The sequence below is a fragment of the Lacerta agilis genome, chromosome 1 (assembly GCF_009819535.1).
Source record: "Lacerta agilis isolate rLacAgi1 chromosome 1, rLacAgi1.pri, whole genome shotgun sequence".
NCBI lineage: Eukaryota > Metazoa > Chordata > Lepidosauria > Squamata > Lacertidae > Lacerta > Lacerta agilis.
The window spans coordinates 90,913,552-90,925,711 of record NC_046312.1 but is presented as its reverse complement, the minus strand read 5'-3'; the positions used below and the strand labels follow the sequence as shown (position 1 = coordinate 90,925,711).

Here is a 12,160-nt window from a genome sequence, read left to right as displayed (position 1 = left end):
CCAACTCTACAATTCTATGAATTCTATCTACAAAGATTCTAATCAGATTATTACCCATACATAACAATATGCATATTCTTTCTGTTCTAACTATAGAAAGGACCAAACAAAACCCCGGTGGCTGCAATCTGCTTAACAAGCCTTATCACCATGGCCTTCGTTTTCATTGGCCAAGTGAATGTTCTCGCTCCAATTGTCACCATAAACTTCATGCTTACCTATATTGTTGTGGATTACTCCTACTTCTCTGTCTCCATGAGCTACAGACTTCAGCAGAGCTCTAAAAAGATACCGAGAGAGGATTCCAAGGTTGTGCTCAGCTGTTCTCGGCCTTTAATACTGGACAGGCCATCCTGTTATGGATCAGGTGGAATAATGCAAGGCCGATCAGATGGCACCTTGCTAGAATTCACAAAAGACATGGATCATCTTTTTAGGCCTCCCAGTCAAGACCCAGGGGCCAATCTTGGGGGGAAAGAAAAGGACATGGGTGTTAGCCAAATAGCCAAGCCGAGGAAGCAGAAGAAGGCAGTCAAACAAACGTTGCAAGACAGCTTTCTCTTGGATCTTGGCAATAACATTGCCTCTACCCAGGATCTTCGCAGTGGTGACCTGGAATCCAGTGACAAAAGTATGCAGAGCTTTTCAGAACTGAATCACCAGGACGAAGAGGGTTCTGCTACTGTAGTACCCAAGTGGAAGCAAGACCAAGACAGAGGCCAGCATTTTGAAGAGAGGCAGAAAACTGCCAGTCACCAAGTAGAAGGTAACAAGAAGCACAATTAAACCTACCTTTTAATAATGAAGAATATTGCTGGTACTCCTCCATAGGCAAGGATGGAAATCGGTTTTACAGGGTCAGTCTGTCAAACCTGGCAACAATTTATCCTTTTTTTTCATAACTGTAGAGTCTGTTTTAATGATTCACAAGAGATTCTCCTCTAATTTGCCTGTGGAAATGTTGCCCAGATTTAATTCAGTGCAGGAAGATTTACTGTTTACAGTGTACCGTGCCAGCAGTCTACATATGAATCCTTTCACTGTGAGATGTATCGCAACATTTATTTTTACCTTGACATGGGAGGGAATAGCTTCCAAAAGTTAACATCCTAAACATCAACTCTCCATTCTTTACAAGCAGAAATGACTGGTGGTGGTCTTCATCAGATAATTCTGATTGTGCTCTAGAGATGGAATTTGTTCGGTTTTATGCTCGGATATTTCCCCCTTTCCAAAATGTTGCCTTCTGCATAATTGTAGTGTGAAAAGGACCTGAGGCATGCAGCGTTCAGTAGCTAAGCTCAGCAAAAGCTCTCCTTACCTAAACAATCTTATTGGAAGATCTCATAACTTGGACTGCTGTGTTATCTGAATGTGAATAAATTCTAAGTTCTGTGACCAGAAATAGTTGTAGCATAATATATTGCTACTTGCACAAACCGTGTTTCCAAATAATTTGGATTTTCGTTTTCGTTTTTGCAAGGAATATAGTAATAGGAAAGGGATGGAGAAAGGAGAAGAGCTGGAGTGCTGGCCAGCTGTATGTTCTGCATGTGTCAGTGATATATTTATGTTCCTCTGAAACCTTGGAGCTTGTCAGGGAAGCCTCATGCCAAGAAGGCCACTCCCTCAGCATCTATGTGAGGAGTCCCCTCCTTGCCTTGATTGGCCAACAAAGGCTGGACTGTAGACAGGAACAAAACATCTGCTTAGTAGTGGGAAAATTGTTACCTGAGCCTCTCCAAACCCCTCCTCCAGAGGAGCTGCCGTTGAAGAATCCCTTAATTTTAGCTCCAGTCTTAGCTAACCGTCTTCAGTAGGCTCTCCTTGCGGAAATTTTCTTCTTAGCTAGGGCTCTTGAAGCAGACTAAGGCTTTCTCGGGGCTTTCACGCCAGAGAAGGAGAAAAGCTAGCTTCTTGTTGCTATAAAACTTCAGAACAACACAGTACCTGATGCTTGAATTGTATCCTCTGAAAGCAATAGGTTTTTGGGGGGTGGGAGGGAGAAGACACTGCAGCTGGATTTGAACTTCTGATAGAAGAAGGAAGAAGTTTTGTTCAGGCATAGTGATCCTTATCAAGGGCACTTGAGTGCCTAGGCCTGATCCTTCAGAATCTATCCATTGTTCTACTGTCTCTCTCCTTTTGTAGATTTAAATGTAAAACAACAAAGCCAAGAATTAGAAATTCAGAAAATGCCTGCGTCCTTCTACTCCAGACTCTGTGACCGCTGGGTTTCCCTTGTTGGTGTGAGTTACTCTATAATATTTCAAATCTTTCTTTAGGATAATTAGCAAGTGGCAACTAACATTACTTACAGATCCATAGGAATGTTTCAGGCTTCATGGAAAAGGCTACATATATGATGCAAGAGATTATCTTTGAATACAAAGTTTTATTCAGTATAGGTTTTGGGTTGGAAACCTAGGAGGAAACAAGAAATAGCAAAAAAGGTAATGCAATCTGGAGTGAGATGCCAGGACACTATGAGATGCTTCAAATCAGGGAACTACAAAATGAACCAGCCAATTAGAGTATAGCATCACCAGGAGCCTGTCCACAATTGGGTAAGATGGAACCCAATGGAGTTAAGATTTAAAAGTTGTTGTTTTTCAGTATGGATACAAACCTACCTTGATTTAGGGAACTTTAAAAGGTGAGTACACAGATTAGTGGAGGAGAGGTGTATCAGCAACTATTAGCCTTGGTGGTTACATGGAATTACCAGATTCAGAAGCAGTATGCATATGATATGCCCTACTTCTGGGCTTTCCAGAAGCACCTGGCAGGTCACATGATTGGAAACACGATACTGGTCTACATGGGTGCTTGGTCTGATTTAGTAGAACTCTTGTGTTCTCCTGCCTGTCATTCAAACTAAATGGAGCTAAATTTTCAGTTGCTTTTCCCATTTGGATCACCACGTGCTCTTTGAAAATTCTAATTTAGACTAATCATATGCTCAGGCTGGCATTTGGAGAATGTGGGTCATGTAATTTGCTTCAGACCACATTCTCAAAATGCATCTTGTTTCCCATGCCACTGAAGAAATGAGAGGTTATTCCCCCACCTCTACTAAGTACCAGAATGGGTTTTGTGGTGGGTCCTGAAAAGTTGTAAAAAGTAGGGTGAGACTTGGAAGAATTATTCTAAGCAACTTGCTCTCCTTCAGATTGCCTAGCAATGTTTGATTTTGAAATAAAGTAAACATTCTGGGGGGAAAATAGCAGCGCCAGTTACTGTACCCCAGAGTAATCCTACATTTTACATTTTCCAACAGGCAATAGGATCACTTGCAATTATGTTTGTTATTCAGTGGATCTACACTCTTGTTAATTTGGGATTAGCAATTATTCTGTATTTCTACATTGGCCAAGTGAGTCCAGGGCTACCACCTGGTAAGTGTCTTCACTTAGATCGGCTCAGTCTTCATTATGTTTTAGTTGCATGAAAATGTCCCATCTTCTCATTGATGTTCACACTTCTTTTATTTACTTGTTTATTTTTGTAGCTAAGACTATCAAAGATTGTAGGGGTGGATGATGGTGATGATAAGAGCATAATCAATCCAATTGTAGCAGAAGAAATGTTAGGTAGATAAAAATGCAGTTACACTTTCCATCCCTCTATTGATGTAACCCTAATCTTCCAATGCAACCCATTCTATTGCACTACTTCTGAAAGACCCTGAGACTTGAACATCGGGAAGTCTCCATGGAGATGAATTTCATAATGATGTGGGGAGAGGAGGTGTCACTGATAACTTTTCTCCATGCTCTCTTCCTCTCTGAACCTGGCAGTGTCTGTCTGACACGGAGGCCCTGATCTTAGCTGCAGATCACATGGATAGTTTTATTGCAAGTCATAAAATAGCGTTCTTTACATCTGTGGTGAGGAACCTGTGGCTCTCTAGATATTTGACTACAAGCTTCTATCATTCCTCACAGTTAGCTTGGTCAGATGAGAGGCTGGGTGCAGCAACATCTAGAGAGCCCTGTAGGCTGCCCATTTAAATAGCTTGGCTGCATTTTGAATGATCAGGCTTGACTAGTTGATACCTTTTGCAGAATATTTTAATTTATTCTGTTGCACCTTCATGGAATAAATTAGGTGGAGTTGTTGCCTTCCAGGAATGTTGTTTTTAAGATGAAAATATAAGTGGGTCATATCCATTCATAACCTCCCATCCACCCGTCTCGATAAATCCTCCTGAGAAAAACGCTTCGAAGATTGGAATCTCAATAAGAATCTCATTAAATACCAGAATTTCTGACTACAAAGCGGAAGCCCCTTTGATTTATGAAGTAAAACATGTTAAATATTCAAGTAATGTAATCTGAGGAAATACTCTTTAAGCTAAAAGAGTATTAAAAGAGTCTGTGCATGTCAGGTGTTTAGGGGATTTAGAATGTAGTACTCGATGGCAGTAAAATAGCAAGTACCACAGTCTATCGTAGTGGTTCCCAGGCTTTAATTCAATTTCACTGACTATGTCTCAAGATTCTTTGATCTGATTCTTTTTAGGGATAGTTTTGTTCTTACAAAATAGAGCCACAGAGGAAACAATTTGAGAGGGGAGAATTGTGCTGGCAGGGGGCAATTTTTATCTTTTCACCTCAAGTCACTACATATGCTTTACTCTGGGTTTTTAAACATATGGTTGATTAATTATTTTTGTATGTTTAAAATTGTTGTTTTAACTGCCTTTTTAATTTCATTGATAAATTCTTTTTGTAAACCAGTTTGAGGGTTGTTTGTATGTTTGTTTTACAATAAAGCAGTCCATAAATTTTATTAAAGAAATAAATGAACAGCACCACCCAATATTGCCCTTGCTGTGCAGTTTTTACCTGCATGGTTACCTGCATGTCCTGCTTGTGGGAGTATTTTTGGTAGAAAAGGGTTCAAGATCACCTTCTCCCCCCACATACACAACAGCCCCCTTCTTTCAAATTGTAGTCTCAATGACTCCATTTTGTAAAAAGCAAATCCCCCCCCCCAAAAAAAAGAACCACAGAGCTGCATGTCAGAACATAAGGAGAATCCTGCTGGGTGGGTGCCCTCAGCCATAGGAGGTACTGGGTAAGTCCTTTAAAAGAGGTCCCGTGGATACAGAGTACGCATGTTCCACGGGGCCTCTTTTAAAAGACTCACCCTGTGTAAACCTCTTACCAAAACAAAAAGGAAAGCAGGGTTGACGATGTAGTGCCATCTAAACAAACCAGGGTCAAGCACAGGGAATCACTTCAGGCCAAAAATGTGGTACAGAGTCAGGCATCAGTCCAGGCCAGGGTCAATACCACAGGGAATATGGACAAAATCTAGCTAGGTTTGTGAACAAGGGTCCAGCAACTAGAAGGCTCAAGAGAGAGACCTTATATACTCTGCCCCCCTAGATCTCATCTTTCAGGGATTCCTTATTCATAAGATCCTGACTGCGTCCAAAGACACATGCCATCACTTTCCAGGCCTGGACCTTTTTGGCACAAGCATGCTTTATGCATGTATGTATGTATGACAGTCCTTCACCTGAGGATTACAGGGTAGTTTACAATATAAAAGCACAAAAATACACAGTAAGGAACGAAAGCAATACCCCCTCCCTCATTTTAAACAGCCATAGTTTGTTTAATTAGCCGAAGGCAGGGTGAAAGAGGAATGTTTTTGCCTGATGGCTAAAGAGAGGTAACAAAGGTGCCAGGTGAGACTCCCCGGGGAGAACATTCCACAAGCAGGGAGCCACCACAGAAAAGGCCCATTCTCAAGTTGCCACCTTTCGGACCTCATGGAGGAGCCACATGAAGAAGGGCCTCAGATACAGATTGAAGAGTCCGGGTCAGTTCATATGGGGAGAGGCAGTCCTTTGAGGTATTGCAGTCCTGAGCCGTTTAAGGCTTTATAGGTCCAAACCAGCACTTTAAATTGTCCTGGAAACTAAATAGCAGCTGGTGCAGTCAGACCAGGATCAGCATTATATCCTCAAGTATTATTTACAGCCTGCATTAACTGCTTCAGTGACTATCGCAAAGCCTCAATTTGACAAGAAATATGAAAAACACATTCCCACCATTATTCAACCTTTAAACTTTGAGCCAGCTTGGATTAGTAAGGATCAATGCAGGATTTTAGATTATGTGTCAAGTTATTAGGAGCAGTTTATCAATAGTGCAACTTATTTTGTCTTTTTATTTTCTACAGGTGTAGCAGCCAACTTCAGCTTTTTCCAGTGGATAAAACAACTTTTACTTAATGCCTGCAGGTTGGTGTTAACTAGGAAAAGAGACATTTCATATCCTTAATTAGTTTGAGATTAACAGTGCAGCCCTATCCATGAGTAAAAATTAAGTCCCATCGAGTTCAGTAACACTTAATCCTAGGTATAGGATTGCAACCTAAGTTATTTAGATCTCAGATATATTACAAAATACCACAAGACATATTTCTCATAAGCCATTCAACATAGCTAATTAAGTAAAGGCCAAGTCATTCTTTCTGCCCTGCTTATAATGAATCTTGGTTAAATCTAAATGGAACCATACCAACTATAATCTCACTGTAATAGATTCTGAGGGAGCAAGAATTTGCTACACTTCCTAAGGTAGGGTTAACTGCACCACCTCCGTTTTATCTTTTACATTGCAGAGATAACATAACAGCTTATACCCACCTATTTTTCAAAATGTCCAGTTACATCCCCCAGAGCAACTGAAACATTAGCAAACGTGAATGAACAGAGGTGCACTTGAAGTGCACTTAAGTGCATTGTATGGTGCATTCTTGAAATGTATCAGCAGGTAGCACAATTACTTTACTTGATTGATTCTGATGCTCTGGTTGAATGAAGAGTAACTCCATTGTGTCCACAAGGAACCAATGATGGGGAAGGAGGAAGACCTTAAAATTAGTAGCAAAATATAGGAGGGTATTCTGGCTAGTCATCGAGGTCGCCATAATAATCCATATTATATTATGGATTATATATTGTGATTGTTATTATGGGATGTATTTTGTGTTTTTTGTATCGTAAATCATCCTGTGATCTTTGGATGAAGGGTGGTATAGAAATATAATAATACTAAATAATAATACTAGTAATAATAATACAGTGGATGCTCGGGTTGCGAACGCGATCCGTGAGGGAGGCGCGTTCGCAACCCGCAGCATTTGCAACCCCTGCCGCTGCGTCTGTGCACACACATGACGCAATTTGGTGCTTCTGCGCATGCGCAAGGTGCGATTTAGCGCTTCTGCGCATGCATGAGCGACGAACCCCGGAAGTAACCGGTTCTGTTACTTCCAGGTTCATCGTGGTGCGCAACCCGAAATTGCACAACCTGAAGCGGCTGTAACCCGAGGTATGACTGTAATAGTCATCAACAGCTACATTTCGTTGGATTTAGAGCTGTATGCACTCCTTTATGGATATGTGTGTGTGAATAGCTATAATATTAGTTTTATAAGTACTTGTACTACCATTAACTTTGCCATATTAAGAGTAGAACTATATATCACATACAGCATCATCCTGTGATCATTGTACATAACTGTTTTTCTACAAAATGCAGCCACTGAGGCTATAGTGGGGGGGGGGGTTGTGGGTGGGGAACTTTTTAACCCTTTCCCTCCTTGCCTGAAATCACCCTGACCAAACCACTCATTTACATAATTCTGAACCTCCCTGGATGTTTTGAGTTAGCTTCTCTGGCAGGGGTACCCAATAACCCCCAACCAGATAGCATATTCAGTGGTGGAAACTATAGTTAAAAGAATATCTGGGGGTGTGGGTACCATATTGGCTACTCTGCTCTATAGGTCCTTCTCTATGGTCATTTGCTGCTTTATGCTTTCCCAGACTCTCCAAGTGTTCCCTCTTTTGTTGTATTTGCTATTGCTGCTTCACATGTTGTAAACACTAACTGTACTTACCAGATGACATATAGAGCAAAGAAGCAAAGTCTCTTACCTATTGCCACCTGTCCTGGTAAATATAATATTAATTTCAAATAAATTTACAAACCAATGAAATAGTAAGACTCAAACTAACTGAGGGAAACCTTCAATTGGGGTTTAAAAAAAACAAATGAACACAAGTTTAGGATGCTAGAAATATGTTTTTAAAATCTCTAACCCTGAGAAATGCAGTTTCAGCTTCCTTCAGTTTTTGTCAAAGAATTATTGCAGTTGTTCTATATCCACAACATAATGTGAAATTGCCATCCATCAGAAACCATGTCTCCTGAAATACAGACCAGAGCATCATAGATTTTTAACGTTTTAGTAATGCAAAAGGCCCTCACAACATTAAGGGTTTAAATGCTACTGCACTTCTTACAACAGTGTAAGAAGGATGCTTCTGCAAAATAGATGTGAATGCAGTTGAGATTGGTCTTAAGTACATTTAAATTCACATTTGGAATATACAAGTATAGTTTTAAAAGGCACTGAATAAGTGTTTAAGTAGCCTTTTACAATTTTGCTGAAAAACAACAGAAGTGCAGGATGAATTCTCTGGGCCTTTTCATTCTTTGAATTGTTGCATCCTAACTGGAAAGCATCTAAAAGGAAACGGGCATGCATTATTTTAAATGAACTGGTCTTCAGCCATAAGGTATAGATTTAATTGGACCAAACACTAGTTCAGTTTTATATGCCTGGAGCATTTGAAGCAATTGGGAAATAACCAAAGAGAGGCAAGTGTATGTGTTAAGGAAAGAAACCTTCACTGGCCATTTAAAAATAAAACTTACATAAGGAAAGAGTCTATGATGAATTTTGGCCAAACCCTCAAGTCATAAGGAAAAGTTTGCATTCTTTCTTCAAGTGCCGTGTCTTTCTGCATAGCAGAGTGGATTCCTTTTCTCTTTCTCTTTTTTTCTATTTTTGTTTACACAGTTCAAGAGTGCAGCTGCAGATGTATTGGGAAACAATGGGGCATCTGAAGGTTCTGCGTTCCTTTTGTTTTTCAGGGGAAAGCCATCCCCAGAGGAGCGATTTGTTGTGACACCGTCCCTTGCAACAGTTGGCATGGAGACCACTCAGCTCACAGAAGAGAATACAGATTTTGCCTCCCGGGACCGCTACCACCATTCCTCTCTTATCACCAGAGAAGAGTTTGTTAATCGGTTCCAATGAGAAAGCAGCATGCCCATTCAATCTGCCAGCCAATTAAAAACACTGGCCACAGACACACCACTTGATTAAAAGGCTTTCCCTTTTAGAACCGATTTTAATGAATACTGAAACTTCCAATTAAAGGAGGGAGTCGGGGAGGGAGTTTTAAAGCCTTGGCTTCCAAACTATGTTCTCTTCTCTTCTATTAAAAAAAAAAAGAGTTTTACAGCTTTTTCAGAACATTGGGGGTGTTTGTGTGCGATAACTCCACAGTTCATAATTTTTGATTAAAAAATACAGTTTTATAAAGTTTTCTCGTTTTGTTGCAGATTGTTTATATGACACGCTTAATTCTAATATGTCCATACCTTAGCATGTAATTCAGAAAACCATACCAGAAGAATGAAAAAGGGAAGCAACAGTAGTCTTCAGTATAGGTAGACTCAGCAGGTGAGTTACTAGACAACTGAGCTTTGGACACACAGCTTTGTCAAACTTTAGCTGCCCAGAACACACCAAATTTATGCTAAATCTATAAGTAGTGCCCCTTATCCATGTAGTGTGAAACAGACAGCCCTGTATCAGGCACGTTCCATGCAGCATCTGAGAATTTTTTTTTAAATTATAAACCATCAAAGTTTAAAATGAGGATTGTGTGTTGTGATCGGGCACAGAAATTAACTCAGAATTAACAATAAGCTGCATGCAGTCAAGTGAGCAGGCTGGCAGGAGTGCTCTCTAACCTCTCTCTGGATCAAACGTAGAAACCAAGCAGGCCACCTGAGGAAGGAAGGCCCCCCCCCCACCTCCACTTTCTGCATAGAAATGCAGTGGGTGTTAGAGGAGGGGTGGAGCTCCATTTCTGCCAGCTACCAGAACATGGTAATTTTTTTAAAATAAGTAAGTGATGCGCACTTACAAGGCTGTCTTAGAAACCCTCTTGACATTTTTTTTTTAAACCTGGCTGAGTGCTTCTGACCCTTAAGTCCCCCCACCCCCAGCTACTGTGTCTATCTACCATTTTTATCTACTGTTTTAATGATACCGTAGATCTGATGGTTGTGTGGAAGACAGGTCATCAAGAGGAATCATGTGTTACATGGACTCATACTGGAGCAGTACCAGAAATCGGTATCTTGGACAACATGAAACATGCCCCCGCCCGCAAACCAACCTCTTATTTTATGACGTGAAAAATTAACAGCAGTTAAGCGACTCAGTGCATACCCATGGATTATTTTCAGGAGCTCTAAGCTTGTTGCTGACTCTGGAACTGGGAGAATTGATCTGGAAGCTGCAGTAAGTGCAGAATACTGCAGCATGATTGCTGACAGGAACATGACCCTATAAGCATGTAGCTCCTCTCAGAAATCTGCACTGGTTGCCTATTTGCCACGGAGCCAAGTTCAAAGTGTTAGTATATAAACATGGGACTACTAGTGGGGTTGCCTCACACAATATATGCCTATTTGACCACTTTGATCTGTAGAACTGGCATTGTTGGCAGCTGCCACATAATACTGTTAAAAACATTTTTTGTTGAGGCAAGCCTACCCAGACACAAAGATGGTCACACGTTTTAACCTTTTTAGCTGTTGTTGATTTTAATCTTTTGAATATTTATAATACCTGTTTTTAGCAACAATTTTTAACGTTCAAGTTTTATATTGTTGTAAACCACCTAGAGGGTGGTTTGTTGGTTTGTTTAAAATCAAACGGTATATAAATTATGTTAAATAAAACGAATAAAGAAAAAAACCACAGGAATTTGCCTTATACCATATCTTACTATTGAGTAATTCTTGCACAATATTGTCTGCAGTGACTGGCAGCAGCTCCATGGGATTTTGGGATGGAGCTTTTCACAGCGCGACTTGCATATTCCAGGGATTGAATTTGAAAGCATTTGCTGTGCTCCCCCCCCCCCACTACAACTCAGCAGCAGCACCTCATTTTATTAGCTCACTTTTTTTGCATTCCCACTTTGCTTCTAATGGAAGAGAAGCCAGTCTTGCCAACTGATTCAAAAATACTCTACACAAACTTCTATAATTCCACCCTGCCCAGTAATTCAGCTTCTGCTTTTACTTGCTTTTTACTTTTCACTTGCTTAAATAATCACTCTCACATGCAAGATAATAAGATACTGTGTCTAATTAATTCAGTTGCCAATTTTATCATTATTCCATATTTGGAGTCTTCGCTGGAGAACTATTAAACTTGTTTGATGCTTGTCAACTGTGAATGTGTGTGAGTGGTGTGTTTTGATTTAAACTTAATCTTCCACAAATTGCAAAGGACGAATAAATGGCATGTATGAATGAAATATATACTTCCCCTCCCTTAGATCTTAGGGCAATTCATTGTTTCTTTTTCAGAATGTTTTCTATACAGAAGCAAAATGTTGATGGCAGAAGGGAGGAATGGTGTTTTTGCTACCATATTTCATCGGGTAGCTATACTACAGTTATTCAACTGAGATGAATGGTATGTTGCAGAATTTTATGCTTAAGATATTTGTGTTATTCTGCTTGCAAGAAATGATTGCATCAAATATAGAGCAATGTTGTTTTGTTAATCGTGGACCATTCAAAGCACATTTGTGCTACAGGCGACATCACTTCTGTTAAGTTGTGGGTGCAGTGTCTATATGATTTCAGCTCTTCATGTAATCAGCTCTGGGTAGTGATTCAGTATGCTAGCAAGGATATGCTAGGAGTCAAGTCTAACAATAACAATCTCCCTTATTGCAGTAGGAACTTGACTGACTGGAGGGAAAGGGCGAGCTCCTTTTATACTCTCAGGAGCAGGAGTTGGGGAAAGGATACATTTAGATTTTGGCGGGATCCAATCAGAGTAAGGATCCAAATTGTGCCAACAAGTTAACCAATAGCAACTGTCACTGCACCCATTTGAATCACCCTGGAGCGGGAAAGGTAGTTACAGAACTAGCAATGAAACTCGTATATGCATATTAAACCAATACATAACAACTTCCTTCTAGTGATGCTCTGTGTTTGGGATGTAAGCATAAAATTCAAGAGCAGAT

The 12,160-nt window shown here is 40.2% G+C and overlaps 1 protein-coding gene across 3 annotated transcripts in view; it reads left to right on the top strand.

The window, feature by feature from the left end:
* The window catches only part of SLC12A8 (solute carrier family 12 member 8), a 60,280-nt gene extending 51,091 nt beyond the window's left edge, over positions 1 to 9,189 (top strand). For all 3 annotated transcript variants that reach the window (XM_033163209.1, XM_033163194.1, XM_033163201.1), the window contains 5 exons: positions 97 to 766; positions 2,152 to 2,249; positions 3,281 to 3,398; positions 6,199 to 6,259; positions 8,967 to 9,189. In XM_033163209.1, the coding sequence (XP_033019100.1) occupies positions 97 to 766; positions 2,152 to 2,249; positions 3,281 to 3,398; positions 6,199 to 6,259; positions 8,967 to 9,132 (1,113 nt within the window). In that variant the 3' untranslated portion in view covers positions 9,133 to 9,189. The remainder of the gene's footprint in view (positions 1 to 96; positions 767 to 2,151; positions 2,250 to 3,280; positions 3,399 to 6,198; positions 6,260 to 8,966) is intronic.
* Positions 9,190 to 12,160: the final 2,971 nt, after the last annotated feature.